Below are 25,990 nucleotides of genomic sequence, written 5' to 3'. Positions count from 1 at the left end.
CATGGAGAGGAGCCCACGCAGGAGCAGTGGGTCTAGGGGGAGCTGCCATGAGATGCCCACTGCCTGGGGCTGGTGTCCTGCTCCTGGCTGTGGTGGTGGGAGGGATCCTGCCTGCCTGGCCCTGCCTTGGTTTCCTTATGGCGAGCCCCCATAGTGCCCAGTCCCGGGGAGGTCCTGCCACATCCTGGCGCCAGCAGCCTGAGAAATACTGGGACAGGACAAAATCAAAGGATGAGCTCAGCCTTGCCCATCCTGAGCCAGCCCATCCACACAATATATTTTAAGGTTTTCTAAGTGCAAGGATATTTCTGTTTTCCTTCTGGTCCTGAGCTACCAATGTCTAATGTGATCTTGTCTCATCTTCTCTGCAACAGCATTACGTGGCACCCTGAAGAGACAGCTGTCACCACCACCTTCCCACCTCTGGGCCACCTCATTCAAGCTCGAGTTGGAGTCCAGTGCCAGGTCCCCCTGGGTCTGGGCCATACCACAACAGAATATGACAGCCACCCCCAGCATCCCCACCTCCATTGCCACCACAGAGACATCTGGCCCAGACACACTGCTTTTTCCAAAAAGGAGAAGGCCAGCCCAAAAGGGACCGTCCATGGGAAGGACTGTGGGAATGGCAATTCATAGACAAAATTAGTCACACCAGATTACTCCCTAAGAGGTGGTGAGTCAAGGAGCCTCAGGGTCTGTGCCTATAGCATTTCTTGATAATAAGTGAAAAGCTGCTCACCTTTCAAGACGCACAGATGTAGAGAAATAATAAATATTTTTTTTCAGCATTTTTTACTTTCTTTTTCAGCCAAACCCTTACTGGGGCTGTTACAGATTATTCACACAGCAGCCCTGCCTGTGCTGACTGATCAGATTACTGCACCAATGCCTCCATGGCTTTCAAATTCATTTCACAGGTTTCCAAGAAACAGATGCTGATACCTGATAACTGGCAGCACCCGGCTTCAAAACATGTCATCAGTTCATCAGCCTCTAATGTCTCGAGTAACATCCCAGCTTGGTGGAGAAATGTTACCCTAACCAGCTAACATATTTCAGTGTGGGGAAATAAAGCTCCTCTTATGTACTTGTTGACATACTGATTCACACCTTGATGCTGTTGCTGGAGCTATTTAAGTACATGAAGCCTAAGTGAATACAATGATCCTGTTTCAAACATCAGGTGAGTCTGGCTTCCTGTTGCATCCCCAGTTACCTACTTGTCACAAGCAGCTTCACATGACTCTAAAACACAACTGAGATTCTTTGAAATATTTTTAAATTAAAAGAAAACTCATCATTTGCATATGTATTTTTTATTATCAGAAGACACAAACGTGATTACATAGGTAATAGAAGAAAACAAACCACATGAACTACTTTCTTCTTTACAGAGCTCTGAATTTCAGTATTTTAACATGTTTTCTAACATGATGAAGGTAAGACATTGAATACAGTACACACACTCAAAAATTATTACACATTAGCCATTTAAAAAACAAACACCTATCCAACTAGTTTCATCAGAGTTCTGTTTTCCACAAGACAATTTGCCATGCTGTAAGACAGAATGATGCAAGGAATTAACGGGACCCTACGCTAACAAGGCTCTCAGGTATCTAATTGCAGAATGGCAAAAATGTTTAATAGAGGCATGTTAAAATACACACCTGTCATTCCCTGGCAATGCATGATGTATACCCATAGCCAGTGAGGTCAACAGAAGGATTTGAAACAGATTGCAAAAGGATAAAGGAAAGAAAAACTGTTTCTTGCACTGTACTTCTAGGAAAGTGGAGCCATGATGACAACAAAACATCACTTGACTGCAGTTAAGACCATCCATAACGCCAGGTCTATGCACAAGGAGTTGATAAGGGCAACAGAGTGGGACAGAGAGAAAGAGAGAGAAAGCAGCACTGTCCATTTGTCCCTGCAGGCACTTTGGGAAGCCACCTTGGTGCTGTGGCAGCTTTGGAGAGGACTGAGAGGCCAGGAGACAGCCATAGGTGGGGCAACTGCATCAGCAATGACAGGGACAGTGAGCTCTATGCTGTCCCAACCCAAATGCCTTCTTTTCACTCCCCATGACAGGACTTCAAACAGCAAAGTGCATTTTTACCCCCTCTCCTCAAGCCTTGAGCCAGCTTCTGCTGCATTCACCTAACAAATAGGTTGCCGTTTTCAAACCAAGTCCCATTTCCTATATTATTTTAAACCTTCTATTAATTTCACTGATGACTCAATTCACTGATGAAGATCAGTGAAAACTCATTCTCAGTTTCTGAGTGCCTTGCTTGTTTTACAGCAGTGCATATCAGTGGTTAATTAGCTTCTCAGTCTGTGGATAGGGTGTATCCATCAATTTCTGTGAACAAAATACACTAAATCTATGCAGTAAATCTACTTTTAGACAGGACAGTTGTAAAGCACCACGCACCAATAAACACCAATCAAAACCTGAAGAACCCAGTATTGCCAAACACTGCTGCCAGTAATACAACTGATCGGAGCAGGCAATTTTTAAGGACAGTAATTTAAGTGATATATGTAACACCCACAAATACAGTACCTCAGACTAGATGAACCATAAAGTGGTGATAGCATTGTCTAAAGGTATATCAGATCTCTCGTTTTAGTTGCTGCCAGTTCTATCAAATGCTTGTGTCATTGATATACTAATGCCGAAATGTTATGTCGTATCTTAGAAGGTAACCATCATTGTAAACATACAGTTTCTGATCTGTGGGGCTATAAGAAATACCCTGGATTGTATCTAACTTTTTATCCATGATGATACTGACATGACCTTCTTGGCCAGTACTTGTGTCATACGTGTAGAAGATTTCCTCTTTCCTAGTGCTCAGTGTCCTTGTGGCATATAGAACACCACATAGCATGAAAGCATTAGAAACAGATGGCTTGTACTGTCTTGTCTGCCAAGTATTTATCACATCAAGTGTGGTCTCATTGAGTTTGCTAATCACAATGTTGCCCATGTTAGTTTCTGTTGAATATAATACCCATAATCCGTTTTCATCTACAGCAAAATCTATGTCTTGCCATGATACACCTGCATATGAGAAACGGTTACCAATAGCGACATCTGGAAGTGCCTTGCTCAAAAGTACTTTGTTATTTGCTATATCATACATCGCTATGTTTCTTGAAGAATAAGCATGATAGTACATAATATTATTATAAAGAGCAGCACCACTTCCTTGTCCATATGTTATTCTTCTTTCATACATGGGTTTAAACAGCAGCAGATCATCAAAAGTCTTATAAATTCTAAAATATTCTAAGTATATCCCATCCGTAGTCAATGGTGCAACCCAATAGACTTCCTGCTCAGGGTCAGAGGGAGAGTAATCTCTACCCCAGGAACCATATTTGTAGGAAGATCCTCTCCAGTTCAGCTTTACTACATAGGGCTGGCTAACATTCATCAGTCCACCGTGAATGCAGCTACCTGCAGTCAAAGAGAAAAAAGAACAGGTTTTCCAAATGTCATCATTAAGAGAGAGGTTTTGCATAGTGTAGCCTCTATGGTGTACTTACAAGGGATTAGCTTTGTGGCAAAGCACAGACATAAATTCACAGCTTCATGTGTAAAAAGCCTTAATTTGGACCATGGTGTCACTAAGTGTTTCAAGCTGACTTAGAAAGTTGTTTCAAGATATATATATCTTGTTTTGTTGTTTTGTTTGTTTGTTTGTTTGTTTGTTTTTTCTTTAAAAAAAATTGTTAAAAGATATATAATTACAGAAAATTTTGTGAGAAAAAAAAAAAAAAAAAAAAAGATAGGGACATCCATCCTCAGGATTAATTTGCAGAAAGTAAGAGCTCACAGCACCTTTCCAGACAAGGGACAGATTTTTACCCATTTAATGCATGGTACACTTGGAAATCCCTTGATAAATACAATTTGAGAATCATTTTAGGTTATTTTCTACTTCAGTGGAACTGAGATTATTGGAGATAGGAAAGAGGGGCATCTAATTTCTGTGTATTTTGCTGAGGAGGGGAAGAAAGGAGAAACAGCAGCAGTAATACCAGAGCCACATTTCAGATTAGCATTCTGCTGTCAGAATCACAGTTTTGCAACAGTGCATCACAGCCACATGGTGCCTTCCATCTCAGGCCCTCAAAGAAATCTGCAAACAGTAACAATCACAGCCTAGGAAATATAGATAGATATTACTCCAAGTTTTCATTTGAAGCAGCTAAAAAGAGAATGTAATTTCAAGCTGAACTAGAACAGTTTTGTTTTCCATACATCAACCATAAAGCCATTTTCAGGATCATGGAAATATTCTTTTTTTTTTTTTTTTTTTTTTCATTTTGCTACCCAAAATGTTCGACTTTTTGTACCTAAAGAATATTTTCCGTGATGTGCTACTGGGCTGGGTAGAATTTGTTCCACATTTACTAGGAAAAAAGCAACAAAGTGGAATGAACATTCAATGATGATGAACAGTATTTGGAACAAAAATGTCCAAATAAACTTATCCACAAGAAATGCTTTCCCTTTATTCATATTGAACATCAGTGACATTGGTTTCCTGGTAGATTCTAACCATAGTAAGTCACTAGTGGAAAAAATCCTACAGACAGAAATGCCCATGCACCTCTGATGAGCCTGAAGCTACCACTGGCAAAAACAGTACACTTTTCTTCAAGAGTAAAAGCATTAAGCTTGTGTTATGACTGCCACAGAAAGGTCCCAGACATCATTGGCAGGATGTGTCCACCTGTGGTAATGGAGGCAGAGATGTCAAGTGACTGCCATTAGCTCACAAGCTTAGTGGTACTCTGAGGTTTCCCAAATCAGTGAGGTGCTCCAGCCACCCAACTACCTTCCTTCTTAAAGATGAAGTATAACCTGAACAGATCCAAGTCTCCCATGTCAAATAACCAACAAATTAACAGCAACAACTTTTTGATGTTAATAATGCCTCATCGCACCCGAACTCCATGTACCACCAGTTATGGTGTCTACGAAGAAACTCAAATTTATCTTTTCGGGTTTTAATACTTTTTGTAGGTAACATCATGATTGTTTACCATCTGTATGAGACCAGCTGGTCGTAAACTCAGTCTTATGAAGGAATATCTAGCATATAAATAAGTCATGTCTTAGCACAAAGAAGACAGAGAAGTAACAGGGAGAAAATTTATCATTTGCCATCAAAGCTGCCCATCCCTAAGAAAGGCTGGAGCATACTCATGGAAATGAATTAAAAAACACTTAAAGCCACTGCTAGGAAAGGCCTGGGAGGAATCTTGTGTTCAAAGACATACTAGTCCTATCCCACAAGTAGAAATGTGGAGAGAGAACAATCTGAGACACTTTCCTTTGGAAAACACTGGGAAACAAGATATTTTGTGAGAAGTAGACTGTTGCAAACTTAATAAAATAAAATAAAATAAAATAAAATAAAATAAAATAAAATAAAATAAAAATCTTTTTAAGAGGTAGGGAAAGGTGCTCTACCTCTGGGACAAGAAAACTTGTGGTCTGAACGTCAGAAACATCCAAGATAAAGGGTAATATTTGTGTCAATGTGTAAAATCAATTTGGGCAGTGAAGCTCTCCATGTCTCCTCCTTTCTTGAAATGTGGTATTTATCTCCTTCCACTACGTAACATCCTCACCCCTCAGAGTCTTGTACTTTCTTGTGCTAATGAACTAGTGGAAATGTGATTCACCTGCAGCCTCCTCTCAGCCTCTCTGAGGAAGGTGGGGAGCATCTTTATATTAAATATAAATCCCTGTGCAGAACTAAACCCTTGTGTCTCCAGGCCACATTGGCAACTCCCTTGGGGTCAGTAATGCCTGTGGGAGCAGCTCTGCATGACTTGAGAGGGTGACACAAGTCATGAACAACCCTGTGTCCTCACTCAGTCCATTTTCTGCCCTGAGATTCTCTCAAGTAAAAAGTGTGACAGCCCCAGTTGAGCCACCAAGAATCACAGCAAGTCAGCCTTCCTGGCCCTAAGAAGATGAGTGTTTAAGCATGCACTTCAGTGCTTCACAAAGGATGAGGCTCTGGATCAGAAAGCTCTTTCCAAACACAGCACACAAGGAAGGCACTGCTGTACGGATAGCCAGGCTGCATCTTTGGAAACATCACACGGCATGGCTAGCAACATGGCCTCAGCACTTGGCACACATACTACTGTTTGGAGGTGCTCATACCTCAGCTCATGCAAGGGCAGAAAACTAAGGCAGACAGTGCAAAATGGCTTGCAGCCTGCCAGCTCCATATATCAATTTGGACTGTGTTTTTCTTATATCTCTATTATGCATTGTTACCTCTGGCATGAGGGCTTCTTTTAAGCTGGTGACATATTGAATATATTACTGTGCTTAAATCACAATAAACTTATATCAGAATTAAATGGTTATTAAATGCTCAAAAACTCTCAATTTGTTTAGAGAAATATAGCACCAAAGCTTGCAGGTAGTGAAGCACGGCTAAGCTCATCTATATGTGACCTCAAATAATTTTTCATGTCATTAAGCAGAACACAATTCCAGATTTATTTTAATAATTCATACATTGTTTCATAAATAAAAAACAAACGTGTGTTCAGCAGAGAGACCTTTTTTTTACAAAAGAAATAGTAAAGTATTATTTCTTCCCTTAAAGAGATCTCTCTGCTGAACACTTGTTTGGTTTTTATTTATGAAACAATGAATTATTAAAATAAAGTTAGAAGCGTGTTCTGTTTTAATGACATCAAAAATTGTCTGAGGTTTCTATACAGTATATGCTTGATTTTGAAAATTCTCCCAGAATTATTATTAATTTTTTTTAACAAAAAACTCTGTGGTAGTCAAGGGGTGATCTGTCTTCTGCATGAGTTCAGAAGAACTCATTGTTGTTTATTTAATCTAAACTTGCCTCTGTCTGGATCTTGTGGGGAAAAAGATGCACAAAGGAAACAAAGTGTCATGTAATTTTGTAAATATTAGAAGGTACTTGAAATAAATCCATATGCATTATTCAAACTTTCAAGTTTTTAACCACTGCTTTTTTCCACTGCTTTGGGCCACTGATCAATTAAGTCCTGAAATTTTTGCATTCCCTTTTGTAGCAAACAGGGGAGAGGAGGACTGATGTAGATACATAGACACACAGGTCTCTTCTCCCTGCATAAAGCACCTGTATCTCAGCTCTGTTGTTTACTAATCCTTCTGATCCATCAGAAAAGGAGCTGGCACTCAGGTGTCATGACTGAAAAGAGCCTGACTTCCTTGGCTGACGGCCTGGAGAACCGAGCATGAAATGCATCCCATTAGGTCTCACTTCATCTATTTCACTCTGAAGCACTCACCAAGCACATCAGCTTATCACTCCACAATACAGGTGCCAAAAAAAAAAAAAAAAATCAGCAAGTAGCTAGCTGTATCTGATTTCAGAAGATAAGGAACCACAGTTCACCTTTGCAGGTGAAGATCACAAACAAGGTAGCACCCACATTAAAGGGAACTCCCACAAGGGGCACAGAAACCAGTAGCAGGCTGGTGCTGCACTCTCTCATGCACCCTGCTGCATCCAGATGTGCACCCTCCTTTCCTATCTGCATCCAGATGTGTGAGCTGCTACCAGCCTTGCTATGGTTTGAGACACAAGAGACAGAGCTGCTAAGGGAAAAACTTATCTTTGCTCCTACCATCTCACTAACAGGAAGACCCACACAGTCTTCTGTGTCATGCCCAGTGACTTCTCCAGTATCACTGGGCACGGGCACAGACTGATGGAGCTGCGATCAGAGTAGGTTTATGACTGCAGTATCTAAAAGGGAATGGGCTGGAAGGCTTAAATTCATCTGACTTGCCTTCAGGCAGCTAAAAATTCAAGTGCCTTTATAACCAGCAGAAAAATGCATTTGTCTCCAGGGGCAGTTCAGGCAGTCTTGGAGAGGGGGCGCTGGCCAACTCCCTTCAGGTGCCATTAGGCATCTGTCTCTTTCTGTATGGACATACCCATATCAGAACACAACCCAAGACACCCCCAAAAAGCAGACATCTTGAATAGGTAGGAGATAAAGTTTAAGGTAAAAGTGAAATTGTTGTAAGACTCCACTCAATTATGAGTGTCTGAGTTTCAGCATTAGGCTACATCAAGTCTTCCTCCTGCTGAGACCTATTCACTAGTAACTTGAAATTATTAATTTCTAAATGTACAAAAGCTGAAAAAAAAATCTTTACTCTTTCTACTTTTTTTTTTTTTTTCCTTTGAGAGTTTCATTTGACTCACTTTTCCTTGCTGCCTCTCTCAGATCATTTCAGTGAGATGTGACAAAGAATCTGCTGCTGAATCCTCAAAGAACCATCATGGGGTCCTTTTCTCTCTATACTTGTCCTGATGCAGCAAGATGAAATCAGTACAAGAGAAAAACAAATGGATAAATATTTCTACCCACTAGAGCGGTGAGGAAAGAGATGGTGAGAAGTGCTGCAGATAAGAAAGTTAGTGATGATGATGAGGATGAGTAACTACATATTTGCTGACCCCATCTCAGTCACACAGACACCCACCTCTCCAGTTGGAGGGCACAGCAAATGGAGACAAGCAATCTTCAGATACATTGTTTGAGAAAAGGGGCCTGCTCTAAGAATACAGCAGCAAAAGCCTTAGGGGACAGAGTCAAAGGGGCTGCATAGTACAGTACTGTGAAGCAAGAAGCTTTAATTAAACTTGCCTTTAGACTCATGGTCTTAGACAGCTTGGGGATTATCCAAGCTCTCTCTAATTCATATTGCCTACCCAAAATATGCAGGAGAGGGGAAGAAGGGAGAAAGAAAATGCAGTCTGAAAACAGGACAAAGAGTCAGTTTAATACAAACATTATAAATATAATATGAACTAAAAGCAGGGCAAGGCCAAATGGTTTGGCAGGAATTCAAGGCACTCAAGCTTGCAGAGAAAACGTATGGAAATTGTGTTCAAATGCACAAATGAGCACAGAGGCCTAGGTGTGAGCATCCATGCAAAGCCTCCAAAATGACCATCTAGAAAATGTAGCTCTCTCACATACTTACTCCATCTCCCCAGGCAATAACATTGTCCTACTACTTGTTTTCAGACACAGTCTGCAGTATGTGTAATTGCTCTGCAAAGTTCTCTGCCCAGAGAAGGATATTTGCTCCCCATCAGGCACAATAAGTCACAGTATGCCTGCATGGATCAGCAGGCATCTAAACCTACGTAACACCCAGATTATCTGTATAATTGGCTTCTCCAACCAGCAGGAAACTTGCCAGCCCTCCACAGGTGCTCTGCCAGTCCCTTGTGCCAGCCGCAGGGACCTCCGTCACCCCAGAGGTGACCATGACAATAAGCCTACATCCATCTTCCAAGCCCTCTAGGCCTCGTGTTGCTGGTGGCATGAGATAAACTCACAGACAACACTGGAAGATGTCTTTAGATGATGTCAGTTGTGATAATTCACAGGAAGTCAATAGAGATAGTTCATACCACCCGGAGTTTTGGCCTTCTAGATTATTTTGTGCTCTGTGGTTCCCACACAATGCTGAGCTGTACCTGAGCCAGCTGACACACCAGTCAGGAACAAGGTAATGCTCAAGCAATACCAATCTGATCCCAGATAAACTTTGTCCATCTCATCACTGTGCCCTGACAAGCAATGCTAAATAATTCTACTACAGTCACAACCCTGTGCAGTTACATTTACCCCATCCTAGAGATATTGTCCTGCTCTAGGCATGACTTGCCTATCTCCACATGGAGCTGCACCATGAAGGGCAGACCTCCTTCTCCCACTCTCTGAAAGCTCCCATGTTCCACAGACTCTCACGTCAACCACCCAGGCATGAAAGCAGCTCCTTCCTCCATCACTCATGGAAGGACACAGCATTCTTGTTCCAGAGCTCTGTACTTTCCCACTGAAACAAAGACTTGCTGTAGGCTTGAAGAGAAAGAAGTTGTTTCTTTCCACACACCATCACTCTCAATAAATCAATGAGATGCCCTTCAAATACTTTTAAAACATTGCATTACTTTTTTTTTTTTTTTTTTTTTTTTTGTATGTGTGTGGTTTGATTTGTTTGTTTGTTTGTTTTAATTGAAGCATTTTAAACCTTTCTTGAGGAGCTGAGAAGGGCCTTGAAATTTTGCAATACAGGTCTTTGTTTCAGCTTTTTCTCCCACCTGATCCCTAGACAAGGTGTTGCTTGCACATCCTGTCAGAGCAGTGCAACAGCTGCCTGCACCATCATGAAGCCCTAAGAAGACCAAAATAGGAACAGCTGCTAGCCCAAGGAAAGCTTGTCTTTCTACCAGTCCTTGCCTCTCACATTTTCAGTGAGACACCTGAACTAAGCTGACCCAAAGATGATGAGAACTAAATGCTAGTAGGTGCAAATCTGTGCTCCCTGTAAGCCAGACATCATGCCTTGTTTTTTTATGGGTTCCTTAACATTTAGTCTTGCTGATTACTAGCCAGCTTATGTGAAAAAGCAGGCTTCTTCCCCCAACTACTATACATGTATATAATAGAGTTCTTCTTTTTTGTAAAGCTCTGCCAAAAGGAACCCCCTGTGTATAAATTACTCAAGGGTTCAACATTGTCTGATAAATCCTACCATCTGTTAGCAAGTGGGAAGCTTGACCCAGCATACCTAAATTAGTGTTCCCTAAACATTTTCCTCCATCTTATCATCCCCGACTCAAAATTTCTCAGACTACAATTCCTTCGCAACAAGATTTTTCAAACTGAGTACACCATCAAGAGAAAAATTATTCCAGTTGTAAACTAATTGCCACATGCCCTGTGACAATTGCTACTTTTATTATGAACTGCCCTCTGGGAACCACTGATCTAAGCTCCAGGACATAACCTTTCCTATTTTAAAAAAAAAGGGTAAAATCCTAGCTCCACTGAAGTCTTTAATAAAGCTCCCACTTATTTCCCTGGGACCAGAACTTCCCCCCAAGGTTCTTGACCTTCTGATTTAGAAGAATCTTTTGCCTGTGAAGCAAAAGTAATCATCATGCAAAGCTACCTTCCTGCGTTTGCATACCAACAGCTTTAGTTGTTGCTCATACATTTCCCAAGCAGTATTAGAGTAAAATTGTCATGACATAGGTCACTTTGACAGGAACTATTAAAAATCAAAGCTGGACTGAAAAAAAAAAAAAAGTTTCCCACGTTAAAAAAAAAAAAAGTTTGGAAAAAAGAGAAAGTGGGGGGAGAGACTGGCTTTTCACACTTCAGGTGAGAGGAAATTTACAACTTTTTCCAGTTGAAAACAGCTAAGGTTTCTGGAGGAGTTTGTTTGCTGCCCTCTTTTTCCTTTTGAACCTGTTGAAGAAACATTACTAGCTGTCTGCTTGATTTTTCAAAACTAGGTAGTATCATTACAGTTGTTTTTAATACCCATGTATTATTTTGTTTCTCACCTGATATACAAGAGAAACGCTTACCTGGTGGGAAGTAAGGGGGTACTGTTGTTTGGTTTCTGCTCTCCTCACACTCCTTCAATCGATTTTGAAGAGACACAATTTGTCGACGAATTGAAAGGATATTGTTTTTGTCCAATGATTCTAATTCATTTACTAGTATAGTCAGATTTCTGATCTAGGGTGAAAATAAAAAGAAAAAAAATAAAAGAAAAAAAATAAAAAAGAAGAAGAAGAAGAAGAAGAAGAAGAAGAAGAAGAAGAAGAAGAAGAAAGAAAGCGAGAATAAAAAAAAAAAAAAAAAAAAGTTTAAATTCCAGTTAACTTTATTTTACAGATATTTGCAGGCAGATTTGATCATATCATGGAAGAAGCTACAGAACAAGTTTTAAGAAATATCCCTAAGAATAGGCCCTTTTCTGTTAGTCTTACATTTCCAGCAGAGCTATGTGATCACAGGGAGCTGTTTTAACACTCAGTTCTGTACTATAATGCAAAATATAGTGTTATTTTATATGTAGTGTAAAAATATCCAATAAGTCTTAGACAAGTGCAAGTTATTATATATAAGAAAGTACTTTTTCCAGTCTTGCAAAATTATCTTCAAATTTTATTTGCAAAGATAATGTTTTCAATCACCTACTTGGTGATTTAGAGGACAATGGAGAAACTAATAATATTTCACTTCTCATATGAAGCAATTATTCTCTCTAGGTGAGTGATTAATTATAATTTTGAAAATGTGATTTATAGTCTGCTGGGAAGGTGATAGTCTTTCCCACTTCTTGATTTCATATTGATTGGGCCACTGCCCCAGCAACCAGAAGTTAATTTTTTTAGTTATCTAAGTTAAAGCACAGAGGCTTTCAAGCATGGGGGTCTATAAATTAATATTTATTATAATAAATAAGTTAATGCGCTTAATGCTATGCATTTGCTTTCAGGCAGATAGTTGGCAAAAAATAAAGAAGACCCCATTTGTTTGGGTTTTTTTTGGTTGTTTGGTTGTGGTTTTGTGTGTGTGTGTGTGTTTTGTTTTTCTTTTCTGTGTCCTTTTTCAAGGAAAAGGATGTTAATACATTTAAAGTCAAGCTTTCCTTTCATTTATGCTGATGAAATTCTAAAATATTTCCACTGGCTGCAGCAGAGAGAGGCTATATTACCTCAACCTAAACATGAATGAGAGAATATACTGCGTATATTGACCCCTTTTTGGCTAATTAAGAGTCCAGCAGTACCTCCAAATATATTTGATCAACGATGACATTGCTTCCAACAACAGTGGATTTCAGCTGAGTGACCAGTCTGTCTAGGTCACTGATTTCCACTTTCAGTAACTGGAAGTCCAGTTCTGTGTAAGATACACTGTTCTTCTCCATGTGCTCCACTCTGATGGTTAGATTAAGAATTTTCTGTTGATACAGTTCAATCCTTTCTGAGTACTCTTTAACCTTAAAGGGGAAAAGAAAAAAAAAAAAAAGAAAATTAAACAAGCCTGCTTGACATCTTTATCATATTTCTGAATATCCTATACATAACTTCCCCATACTTGATATATTTATTCTTCACATAAACTGCATAAATGAAATTCTCATCATGTACATAAAAAATGTAAAACTTAACCCTCGTTTATTGTTGGCAGTTCCACAAAGTCCCCTCAGGAATGCCTGGGGATAACTGAAGGCAGAATTTTATTCAGAGTCTTCCATTTTTGTAATTCCTTGCCAATATTGTTTCTGTGAGCTAGTTTTATCCTCAGTATTCCAACAACTTACACTGGCAAATTTTTTATTAGGAAATCTGCAATGCTTTATCTCATGAAAGCAACCCAAGTAGGCTGGAAAATGCAATAAAGGATTCCCAAGTTTTTCATCTTTATTTCCTATTAACTCAGAATCCAAATAGGATTTTAACCTGTGTACATTTGAATTGTGTCAAAAATTTGCAGAATTGGTTTGTGGTTTATCTTTAGGAGGGGTGGGGGGGGCAAATGTTTAAACACAGTGTTAAAATCAAATCTGGTTTAAATGAAAGTGAAAAATTTATTGCAGGCTTTAGCTAAAGTAATTTACATGGCAGCCTCTTCAGCCTCTGAACCATTAAATAGTTGTCTGGATAAATATATTTTCACACATATCTGCTGAGGTAAAGGTCACAGCATAAGCATTGCGATGCAGAATGCTAAGTATATTATATGGGCTTGGAACATTCCTTGGAAAATTTTAGTTCCTTTAAATTCAACTCTTTGGGAAATTTCTCTCCCATATGCTTCACAGAAATCACATCTGTTTTGCCTTAAGCCAATGTAATTATATCACAAGAGGTAAGTAGGAATAAATATTATTAGTTTGTTGCACCAGTAACTCCATATTTATACTCTCAGATAGTATTTGTATTAGTCCCTCTCTCTACAGCACTACAACTTCTGTAGCTATTACTTCTTCAACTGAAATATTTTTAGTCTGCATCCTGTCAGCCATTCTTATGTTATCTTAACATAAACCAAAAGTCAGTATTTTTCCCCATTGGCTCTGGAACAGCCTCCAAAATCCTGTCAGGGAATTAAAATCATGGAATCCCTGTTCTCCTTTTCTGGCAGCAGCCCCTGGGACTGGGAGGCCAGCAAGAACACTTGTCAAATAATTCCTTGTAATTTTTCCTGAATCCCCTGTGGACTGACGAACATGTATGGGAGCTCATAATGTGAAAATTCATGAATGAAGGAAAAGATGTGTTAAGATCACATGATACCCAGTGATTTGGTTTAAGGAGAACCCTAACTGAGAAGGGCCTCTTTTCAAAAGTATAGTTTTCAATAGCAGCATAACTATACTACAAAACTGAAAGAAACTGTCAAGTCTCCATAAGCTGCAGTGGAAGCATCCTGAGTCAAAAAAAAAAAAAAAAAAAACGGATGCTCTAGATCTCCCAGCTCAAGCCTGAGTAACTTCACACTAAGGAATAACTAAGATATTTATTACAACTAGGGATCATAAACGATAGCATATAAAGACTTAGACCCAACTCCTTATATCTGGCTGAAAAAAGAGGCAGCTGGGATGCCTTGCCCTAGCTGTCATCATCTGCTAGGAAGGAACAGTAGGAAGAACTGGGCAATGTTCTTGGAAAAGCTAGAAGTAGATGGACCTTACACTTTCACTGATCACCAAACTCAGTCTGGAATTGGACGATATCTTCAAAAAAAAAAAAAAAATCTTCAAAGGTCAGTGTCCAAACTGTATGTCTAGGTTTTGCACAACAGCAACAACAACAAAGAAAACAGATACGATTACATTCTGAGAAATGTAAACCTGGTCTATGTCTGAACAAAATTGCATTGCTACATGGTACTACATATACCATAGAGGTATTTGGAAATCTATTTAGGCATTAGCAATCCTTCTCATAATAATAATAATAATAATAACAACAACAACAACAACAATAATAATTCCACAGTGCAGCTCAAGTCTTCAAACCATTGAAATGGACCACTGGAATTAGTAATGGCTACTTGATGACTGCAGGACACTGACCCAAAGTTCTCCTCCTACATCAGACCGTTTTCACTCAGTCAACCACCTAGGTCATTTAAGAAGATGTCAACACCATCCAGTGGACTATAGCTGAGAAATACCTATAAGTTAAGCCTGAACTAGCCTCAGCACTCCACAGTACTCTAAACAGCTCAAGTCAACTTAGCTCATGGATCCTCTGGCTAATTATTAGGCAAATATTATTTTATCAGCAGTGCTGCTCTAAAAGGTCTATACTGCTTTTGTAGACAAATCCAGCAGATACGCCAAGCATGTCCACTGAGTGGACATTCCAGCCTGCTCAGATCTGGCTCAGGAGTTTCTGTAGTTTAGAAATGTTAGTTGAGAAAGGAACATGGTGTTGCTCTGTTGCTTGGCAGATAGATATAAGCAGCTTGCAATCTCTGCTTTTCTACTGTATCTACTTGATAGGGACTGGCTGGTGTCTCTTGATAGACTGGCACAGAAAATGTGTGTGTGGCCCATATTTAGGGACACAGACCAGCAATTGGGGCTGACTGCTGCTACATTTGTCATAAAAGTCTTAAGTAGGGTATGATGAGTGCATATGGCTTGTATTAGTCCTTTATAGGTAGAGAATACAATCATGTGAGGCACGTCGGGGAAAAAAAATAAAATAAAATCCTAGTTCCATTTTTTCCTTCTTTCCAAGCATTATCATCCTCATGGAATGAAAAGGGCAGGAAAAATCTTCAATGCTCATATACTGTGTCATTTACCTGCAATTGGTATTTATCAACACAGGTTTTGCAGCATGCAAACAGACACTTCTCCAGCATGCATATGGAGAGTACAGAAGGGGGAACAAAAGTGCAAGATGAAGATGTAAAAGAAAGAAGTGGGAAGATGTGTAGATAAGAAAGAAGTGACAAAACCATCAACCTTATAAAGTCACCTGGCCCAGGACACTGGCTTCAGGCAGGTGTGACCTCCACAGACCCACAAGGAGTACAGCTGGCAAGCAGTCTGCGAGCTGACCCCGAGAAGAATTCCACTCCAGGCTAATCTGTTTTGAAAACAGCTGTTCCTGGTGGAGGGCAGGAGTGCTTTCTTCTCCTGTTTTAGTTACGTGAGGATGTTGTTGTTGTTATGAGCTAAATTCTGAAAGATACTTTCTCTCCTTGGGATGAAGTGCAGGTCCATCCCTGTTACTGGTGTCCTCTCCCCTTTCTTATTGAAAGGAGCAGCCAATTCCTGCTTTGCTCTGAAAGGTTAATTTTCTTCTGTAATCATAATTACATTGGCAAAGGTTGATGTGACAGAGGAAAAATTAGTCTGGTATTTTCAGTCTACGGTTTGCACTCATTTGGCACATGAGAGCATCTCTTTATCTGCAAGCTTCCTTGCCTGCTGATTCTATAAAAGGACCCCCTTGCTTTTTGAATTAGCCTACAATCAGGGAAAAGGTTAACGATTCAATCAGGTTGTTTATCTGGGACTTCTAGCACATGGAAAGCATCCTTAAGAGGGTCCAATCCTGCAGCTCTTACCTAGGAAAAGCTCCCATGAGCTTCAATGGATGTTTTACAAGAGAGAGTAAGGCATGGATTCTCAGAGTCAAAAAAGCAATCACTTAGTAGAAATTCCCACCCCTGTGGTGAAACTAGGTTAGATTTGAGATAAAAAGTCAGTTTGGGATATGAATTTTCTACAAAATTGCAGATGGCAGAATGATTCCCTAAGATTTTGCTCAGGATCATATCTGATAATGATTAATGAGAATGATGCTTTCCTGTTTCATTATTTCCTTCTTTCTTTCCTTAAGTATTATAATGACAAACATAACATATGGGACTGTGTAAGGAGGGCTTTTTCCACAACTGGGAAGGTGAAGAACTTGTGTGCACGGAGACTTATGCACCACAATATCTTAGATTACTTAAGTTCAGATATCAGTAGGGCAAAGTTCAACAGTTTCTTCTTTCTACAGAAAAACAATTCCATAACTGAGAAAAGTTACACATATGCAGTTACACCAAAATACAATCTGTTCATTTTCATTTCTGACCCAAAGTGTCTCTTTGCCTGTATCTTAGTGAAATGTATGTCACACTTCATCTAACTAGAAGTATTGTAACACAGCTGGGCTGATTGCTCTCGACAGGACAAAATTCAGTGAAGCCTGAGTGAGGTCAAGAGTTTTCACCGTCTGCAGCTAGAATTGAAAGCCAAGGTCAGTGGCAACACTGCAGTACACTGCTGGGCACCTGAAGACAATACAGTTACACCAGTTGACAGCAGCTGGCAACCCAGACATTAAAGCCCACAGCAGGGATTCAGCTTGTCCTGACGTTAAAGGTGAGTTTCAGATACAAATTTAGACACCTAATTTCAGGTATCTATAGTAACCTGTGTCTTTACAGGAGCAAGACGGCTGAACTCCCATTATAGTCAATGAAGATATGAGGTTGTCCACACAGAGAGGTCAAGCAGTGCTTGAGATGCTCTGCAGATATGCATGGGTCTGGCAGATATGGCACACATCCTAAAGGAGACAACCACCATTCTGAGGATAGTACTGGTAAGAGGCTGGTTACACCATGGCAAGCACCTGGAAAAGGTGGCACAAAACACCTCGAAGAATCACACAAAGTTTCTTGGCTGGGAATCCTGGCTCTGATCCTGTCCCAGTGCAATTAGTTTAAAGCTCTGGCAGTGACCACAGTGGGAACAGTATGAGGATCTGAAATCTTAGTGATTGTCACGGATCATTAGCTGAGCTACACCTCCTTCCTGCAAGTGATCAGGTAATTTCTGTGCTCGGAGGCAGTGGGACTTCTGTCAGCTGGCCCTTCACATCCCTGTTGACAGCCGAATGCATTTCACCGTCAGCTCCAGTTCTTTCAAAACAAATGATTTGAGCTGAAAGATATTTCCATAGGATCCTCTGCCTGTTGTGGGTTTTTATGCCTAACTTCTTATCTGGTTTTGATTATACCAGAGGAGGTTTATGAATATTTATGCTTAGAATTTATAATTTAATGCTGTGCCTTTTCTGCTGATTAATTCAAGGACACTTCATTTCTTAAGATGCTTAGTTCCTGAAGAAAACACTTTCTGCTGGACACCTAATCTGAATCCTGAATATTTATCTACTACCAAAAGTCAAAGGCAGATTTCTGCCTTCATAGACAGCTTCACCCAGTGCACTGTAGCATGTATGGGTTTGCCCGAGTTCCTCAAAAAATGGATGTGAATTCATGTAACAAGCAGCTGAAATAGCTAAAGGTATGTTTGTCTTCAACAACAATGTATAATTCAGTACTCTCACTGCCACAGCTTCAGATGTTGACACAGATGTTTGCTTGTTTGTTTTTTAATCCATGAAATCGAAAAGAGTGAGGGGACAAATATTCACCTTCTTCACTCTGGGCTGTGTTGACCTTTCTCCTCTTTCCCTTCATTTCCCTCTTACAATCTGGCTGTCCTGATACAAATAATAACACATGAAGGAGCAGGAGGCTTGGCTTCCTATAGCTCTGTGTAGCAATCACAAACCAGCAAAACCAAGCCAAAAGAGGAAAAATATAAATCTTCTTCCAAAAATACCATATGCCTCTAGCTGAAAAGGCCTAGAAAAGAAACCTAAGGGTATTCAGACGTTTGCCATGCTATAATGTCAAAGATATGAGATTTAATCACCCTTCTCCTTGTTCTTACAGAGACCTCTTTTCTCTGCTGTCTGAAAGACAGGTCACAGAAAAGTGCTGACTGCTGTACTCTTCCACAGGAAACTACTTTTCAGTAAAGATACAATTATTGTATTTATAAGAAAAGAACACCTTACCACAGAAAGCTCTCTCTCAAATTTCTCCACAAGCGTTGTGGCTATCACTTGCAATTGCTCAGCCTTCTGCACAGGAAAGGTGGTATCCGGCAAGTACACAGAGCACTGACAGTTTCCATGGTCATCCAGAGAGCCAGACACATTGGCAAAGAGCTGTAATAATAAATCAATGAAGAAAAAAGTGTTAATATTCTTCTCTAGAATCAGTAGCTAATGTCTGACAATAATCTGAGCTGTGACAATCATAGGATCAACAACTTTGCTGCTAGACATCTTTCACATTTTTATTCAAAGGAATTCATAATATCTGGTAATTTTGTATTTATTTATTTATTTTTGACTCAGCCTTACAAATATTTCTGAAAACAGTTAAATACTGCTGTAAAGATTTTACCATTGGAAAAACAGAAGTACATAATAGTCCTTACTTTCCCAGCCTTGTGGACAATGGTCCTAAGATAATGAAGTAAGTTTTCCAGGAGACGGAAAAGCATACAACAGCAAGAAAATAATGACTTAGCAACTTACTGTCTTACTGCTCTGTTAATATGAATTGAGTCAATCAGATCATCTAGTCATTTCCATCCATTGAGCTCAAAGCACCAAAATAGAATTAGCAGAAAAAGTTTTGAAAAGAAACATGCTTCATCTGAAAATTTTCAGCCAGCCCCAGCAAACAGACATTTGAATTTAATTATTCACCACTGAAAGGTGAAGAATTAAATGTGCAGGCTCAACCTAACGTAGAGATAATTCTTTTTCTATAGTTTTCCACATCATGCTTCCACATCACAACCTGCTCATCCTCAGTTGTGGATGGTCTACAAATCTATCACCCATGCCATTAGCACGAATTGGCTTGTCCTGACTGTCTGCATGCTCAGAGCATCATCACTGGAGCAATGGGTATGGTGTATGGAAAGGTCAGGGCTGGCAATTCATGATTTTGACATAATTTACAGCCAGATCACATCATTTCCTATAAACACTAGGCTGAATGCAGAGAGTGTTTGGGGCAGTGATGTATTTGGGTTTTGCTGGTACACAAAACATTTACCAGTTCATAAATCTATCACAAGTTTATTGATAAAGATATCTGATGTTACTTTAAAATATTCTGGCACATACTTCAATGCAGCTGCATATTTTAAAGCTACAGGCTTGCTCTTCAAATACATTTCTTACTATAATCTCTCCTCCTGTCTTGCAGAAATCCCAGTGTTATTCATGTATTTTCTCTTTCTTTCTCCCTCTTAAAAATAAAAAAGCAAATAAAACCATTAACCAAAAGCTGAAAATTCAGCACTTCTTCTCTTGCTTTTTCACAGTGATTTCAACTAATTTTTTCACCACTGAACAAGCGCAGAAAACAGAATGATGGCCAGCAGCAAAGCTCTCTTGTTCTGCAAGCCCAAGAAAAGGACCAGCAGCATGCAGGAGTTCACACTTTTGGCAACCTCTTTTCCACAGCCATAACAAACAACGTGCATCTTATTTTGAAAAAAAATCATGAAAAGACAGTTTATCTGTGTTATTCAAGTACCATGGGCCTTAAAACTTCACTCCAGGCCAGACTGCTGAAGACATTTAACATGAAAAGAAGCAGAGAAGTATCTCATAGGATTCCAGAGAGTCCCAGCATTGATTTCCCTGCCAGGTAGGTTACCAAAGCACTTCTGAAAATCCCACTGAGAACATACTGCAAACTATTTCTAAGTTTCTAAGCCCCTTTAAAGATACATCTTTCAGCACCTAAGCTAGTATGAAAAAGGAAGGAAGGAAGGAAGGAAGGAAGGAAGGAAGGAAGGAAGGAAGGAAGGAAGGAAGGAAGGAAGGAAGGAAGGAAGGAAGGAAGGTAGGAAGGAAGGAAGGAAGGAAGGAAGGAAGGAAGGAAGGAAGGAAGGAAGGAAGGAATATGGCTTAGTGAGTATATGGATTCTTCTGTAAGGCTGTCATTTGCACTGGCATACTGATTTTTGTATGGAAGGTATAGTATTCCATCACTTCTGTGTATAACACAGACATATATGTTCATGCGTATACCAATACAGAATTTACTATCCATAGAACATAGTGTGTACTACACATAGGCATGTTTCCACCTATAGGATAGTGTGATCTATATATTGTATACTGAAGTATAAACTACAATCTTGCCTACATAGAGTCATCAGCTTTTTTAGAGGTACCGCGCTTATTCCATATGTTAAATAAACCCTTCATAAGTGTATTCAAACATTCAACCAAAATGATCCTCCCAAAAATAACTCCAAGTTTTACATTCCCTATGAGAAACAATCATTATATTTTAATATTGGTGTTGAAAGAGAGCCTAGATTTGAAGGCAGAGCTTCACTTCAGTAAGTGATATTTATATGCATGCCAAGAGATGGTTTCCCCAAAGGAGCAGGCAGCCTGGGCAGGCAGAACTGCTTCCACTCTTCCATTGACATTACTAACAACAGCATCACGATGTTGATGAGACCAAGAAGCACTGTTTAGTTAAGATTCTCCTGGGTCAACAAGTGTTTCAATCAGAATATAATACCAGTCAAATGATAACCATATAACAAAACTGTCTTCCCTCATCCTGTGGAAAAATGCAAAAGACAGGCTGTTACTTTTGATGGAGTTCTGTTTTTTAAAGTTTAATAATTTACACTGAATCTTTAAAAGAGAGCAAACTGTCCTAGCCTACAGCAAGGACTTGACAGCAATATTTTACTCTGTAAAATTAAGTTGTTAAAAATACATAGTTGAGGCTATGAGAAATGTTCCTTTCCCACATCCCTTCAATTTAAGGAGAGTAAGAGCCAGCAGGTACCTGATCTGCTGAAAACTGGGAAATTTATTCATCTGCTTAAATGTGGACTTAGGGTTACAGTCTCAAAACGACCTAGACATTTCAGTGCTTAACACCCAGCTACACAGCAGTCCAGCAGCATTCACAGATTATAATTCTGAAGTAACTGCTCCCTCTGCCTAAGAAAATGGATGGGATCCACAGAAACCACATGGCAAGGACAGAAACCATCTTAGCTGGACAAGGAAATGCAGGGGGTTTGGGTCCCATTACTGAGTATCAATGAGAGACTCCTAACTCCATTTAACTTTCCAGAGGTACCTGGATCGTGTTGAGACATGGGTGTTTAGATGTAGAGCTTAGGGAAATGGTTTAGTGGGGACTGTTAGCGTTAGGTCAGAGGTTGGACTCGATGATCTTGAGGTCTCTTCCAACCTAGAAAATTCTGTGATTCTGTGTGATTCTGTGTGCAAATGTCATGGAGGTCAACAGGACTGAGTGCAAGGTCCTGCATCTGGGCTGGGGCAATGCCAAGACTAAATACAGGCAGGGCAGAGAATTAATTCAGAGTGGGCCTCGGAAGAAGGACCTTGGGGTGCTGGCTGATGAGAAGCTCACCACGAGCCAGCAAAGTGTGCTTGAAGCCCAGAAACCAACCATATCTTGGGCTGCATCAGAAGTGTGGCCAGAAGAGTCAGAGAGATGATTGACCCCCCCAGTCTGCTCTTGTGATACCCTGGAGTGCTGCATTCAGCTCTGGGGCCCTCAGCACAAGAAGGACATGGACCTATTAGAAAAAATCCAGAGCAGGACATGAAGATGATCAGAGGACTAAAGCACCTCCCCTACGAAGACAGGCTGAGGGGATTGGGGTTGTTCAGCCTGGAGAAGAGAAGGCCCCAGGTAGATGTTTTAGCAGTCTTCCAGTACCTAAAGGGGACCTACAGAAAAGCTGGGGAGGGACTCTGTTAGGGAGGGGAGTGATAGGATAAAGGGGAATAAATTTAGATTAAAATAGGGTAGGTTTGGATTAGGTATGGGAAGAAATTCTTCACTCGGAGTGCGGTGAGGCACTGGACCAGGTTGCCCAGAGAAGCTGTGAATGCCCCATCCCTGGAGGTATTCAAGGCCAGGTTGGATGGGGCTTTGGGCATCCTGATCTAGTGGGAGGTGTCTTCTTCCAACCCAAACTATTCTCTGATTCTGTCATTCTAAACTCTCTGCTGGAGGCAGAGATTTAATGCTCTCTCACAAGAGGTCCTTCCACAAATTTCAGATGCCACACTGGGCTAGCATGGATGATAAAGTCCTGCTGTCAAGCTGCGTCTTTGGCCTGATCTGGAACTGTGCATTTTGGATAAACACTGTTCTTGACAATTGGGTTGCAGACCCATTCAGAGCAAGTGTGTTCTGTTGAATTACCTCCAAAGGAAACATGCTATTGAGCTGTCACTGACAAAGAAAGGGAAAGAAACCAACTCCTGAAATCTGCAGGCCTTGGAGTTGAGCACTGTACAAGAAGACACAAAAATCAGATTGAAGCCCTCTAACAGGAAACAGATGAATACAATTTCAGCTAAGTAGAACGAGGAGAATCATGATTTTCTCAGTGCCAGCAACCACCAATGGACACTTCTCATAGGTGACAGAATGTATCTTCAAGGCGCTGCTCTGGTTTGCATGGGGAAGGCAGAGTTAAGAAGCAGCATTCACCTCCCTCCAGGGAGACCATAACCACCAAACTGTTTGGTATATTGCCATCAACACCCAATGGTACCATCTTTTTCATATCTGGGGTCCCAATCAGAAGTCATGAGGACAATCTCAAATCTTTAGATGTGACCAAAGCACTCAATGACACAGAAGCATTACTAATGACTTTGGGAACTCAACACTGCCTAAGTCATAGATATAAAACACCTACAGGCCTATTCCTGGGCAGCCTGACTTACCTGCATAAGGTTTAAACCTCCAAGTGACTGCATAGCATTTAAAAAATAGGACACAAATTCTTAATTATGCTCTTTGTTGGACTTTATTGAACAGTATGTAATGGTCATACCTCTGGGGTCACGCGCAGCTGGCTGGCAGTTGTCTCTCTAGGCTGACTCAGATACTGAAGAGTTGTATCGATAAGGGGAGACTAAAAAGGAAATAAAAACTTCTTTCAGTGTGAATTCCTGCATTTGGCACCATCTTTTCCCCACCAGCTAGCCCCCATCCTGCAGCTCCAAAGCACTTTGTTTTGTTTATGGGAGCCGTCCCCAGCAACTGTAAAATTAATTTGCTTTCCTAATCAGCAGCTAATGAGACTTGCATTTCCCACAGCATAGTGTCACTTCGTGGACACCTCTTCTCAAAGAAATGCTAAGTGTGACCAGCAGAATGCAAGAGATGCTCAGCCTGCCCAAAAGGTGTGAGCTGAGGATCTGACAGACATATCACTGAGAGCCTACCATGGCCCCACACAGTGTGCTGAGGATGGTGTATCGTGGTGATGCAGTACACTGTTACCCATCTGAGAGCCTCACCAAAACCCATGGCAAGATGGGAACTGTGGTGAGGCACTCTCAGCGTCAAATGGTGTGACAGACTGAACACCAAATGGGCTTTCCCCACAAGAGGACACCCACTGCTCCATCCTTCTGCATTTCCCAAACCCCAGCTGGAGCCCCATTCCTGAGCCAAGGAATGGTGGGGAGTTCCAAGTGGCTGGCAAAGGGACGCTCTATTAAAGAGCACAGCATAAACAAGCTTTTGTGGGACAGTTTGTCAAAGAAACCCATTTGAACAACCATTTGTGTGTTCAGACAATCACACTGGAAATGGTGGGGGCAGACGGTAGCAATTAACAGTGGCAGGGCAGAGAGCACCACAAATTGTGTAAATTACACACATTTAGAACTAACTTTAAGCCAAGCAGGATGAGGAGAAATTTTTCCCATATTAAGTTTCCTCTCCCTGGTTCAGCAGCATATATTTAAACCTCCATTTTAACTTTTGCAGCTTTCTGTTCCTTACCCAGGTAAATGCACCTTCCAAGGAGATGCTGACTTCACTGACTGTAGCCACAGCACTCCCAAACTTCAAAAAAAAAGTAACTAGGGGAATGCAGGATTTTTCTGGTTGGTGACTAAACAAGACAAATCAGAAAGAGTCATTGGGAACCACAGTGGGAGTCTTCTTAATGTTAACTCAAAAAAAAATTACTATAAAGCAGTCATTTGGGGTCAACCTAAAACAAAATATTTTGTTCCATTTGGGAATGCTTTAAAGCTATTTGCAAAACTTTTCTTCTGACAAATTGACTAGTTTTAAATTAAAAAAAAAAAAAAAAGAAGAAGAAGCAGTACAAAATCAAAATAAATCTCTCACTTATGCCATTTTTTACTTTTTAAAATATTTTCAAAGTTTTCTCTTCTCCCCTCATCCATTACTTTTTTTTTTTTTTTTTTTTTTCTGATTGATGGCTTTGGTTTGAACTTCCCTATTGCCCAGCCAGATACAGTTTTAGGGCAAAGAGGGGGAGCACCTCACAAAGAACACCCAGCATGGCTTTCATGTGCCTGGACATTGATTATGACAGCAATGATGCATCTGGTAAAGCCCCCACCTCCCAACTCCTTCCACATCAAAGATGTGGATCCTTTCCTGTTATAAGCCCTCGCTAATTAATTAGAAACTACACAGAGCATTAATATCCACTCGGATCCTCAGTGGGACTTGCACTCATCTAACCAAAGGCAGAATTTGATTCTGATTTTAAACCCATGCCTCATTTTTACATTTATTACCCAGTCCCTATATATTAGCTGGGGGCAGGATGGAGGAATACTTTAAGGTTTCTCCATGCAAAGATCTCAACATTTGCCTTATAACTTCTCAGCAACCTGGAAAGATTTTACACCAACGTAAATGACATGAGAAAAAATGAAGGCACCAAAGCTTATATTTTCAGACCCCCATCTTACCATGTTTGTCGTTGCCTCTGTGGTTGAAGCCTGTGTGATTATGCTCAGCATGAGGAGCAGCAGAGCCACCTGTATGTGCTTCATCTTCTCAGCCAGCAGATGTGATAGCCGGGGGACAACAGAGCTCTTTTATTGTAAACTCCGGGGATTTCCCCAGCCAAATCTTAAGGAACTTCATGATATTTTTTAAGTTTTTTGGGGAAGCGATGTCATGAAGTCATATAATAATAGGTGTCAAATGACTAATGTACAAAGAACATACAAGTTACACACTGTTGGAAATTAACTACCCTCCAATTACTTAACAAGAAAGCTTTCCCATATGGTGCAGTATCTAATCTTAATCTAGGTTATGCAGGATACCAGGTGCTTATTTGCTACAGTGGGTAGATAGACTTTTAATGTGACTCAGACACAAAATTTCTCATAGACCC

General features: G+C 40.3%; 1 protein-coding gene across 1 annotated transcript; it reads right to left on the bottom strand.

Annotated features, from left to right (window-relative positions):
- Positions 1-1,303: 1,303 nt before the first annotated feature.
- OLFM4 (olfactomedin 4) lies at positions 1,304-25,666 on the bottom strand. The gene is made up of 6 exons (XM_084506228.1): positions 25,557-25,666; positions 23,648-23,728; positions 18,783-18,935; positions 12,677-12,889; positions 11,463-11,616; positions 1,304-3,475 (listed from the first exon to the last, which is right to left on the bottom strand). Exons 1-6 carry the CDS (start codon positions 25,638-25,640, stop codon positions 2,682-2,684), a joined length of 1,479 nt encoding a protein of 492 aa, XP_084362354.1. The 5' UTR covers positions 25,641-25,666; the 3' UTR covers positions 1,304-2,681.
- Between the last annotated feature and the right edge of the window lie 324 nt (positions 25,667-25,990).

The sequence above is a fragment of the Aythya ferina genome (genome assembly GCF_964211825.1).
Source record: "Aythya ferina genome assembly, chromosome: 1".
In the NCBI taxonomy this organism is placed as follows: Eukaryota; Metazoa; Chordata; class Aves; order Anseriformes; family Anatidae; genus Aythya; species Aythya ferina.
Note: the sequence above shows the minus strand (reverse complement) of the source record. Positions and strands in the feature narration are given on the sequence as shown.

Bases quoted from the DNA above. Each gene is read 5' to 3' on its own strand.
- OLFM4 (XM_084506228.1), bottom strand. From the start codon at position 25,640: ATGAAGCACATACAGGTGGCTCTGCTGCTCCTCATGCTGAGCATAATC. The intron at 18,936-23,647 runs GTATGACCATTA...TTATTATTACAG, and splicing joins AGCTGCGCGTGACCCCAGAG to CTCTTTGCCAATGTGTCTGG. The intron at 11,617-12,676 runs GTACTGCTGGAC...TTTTCACCCTAG, and splicing joins TTGATCAAATATATTTGGAG to ATCAGAAATCTGACTATACT.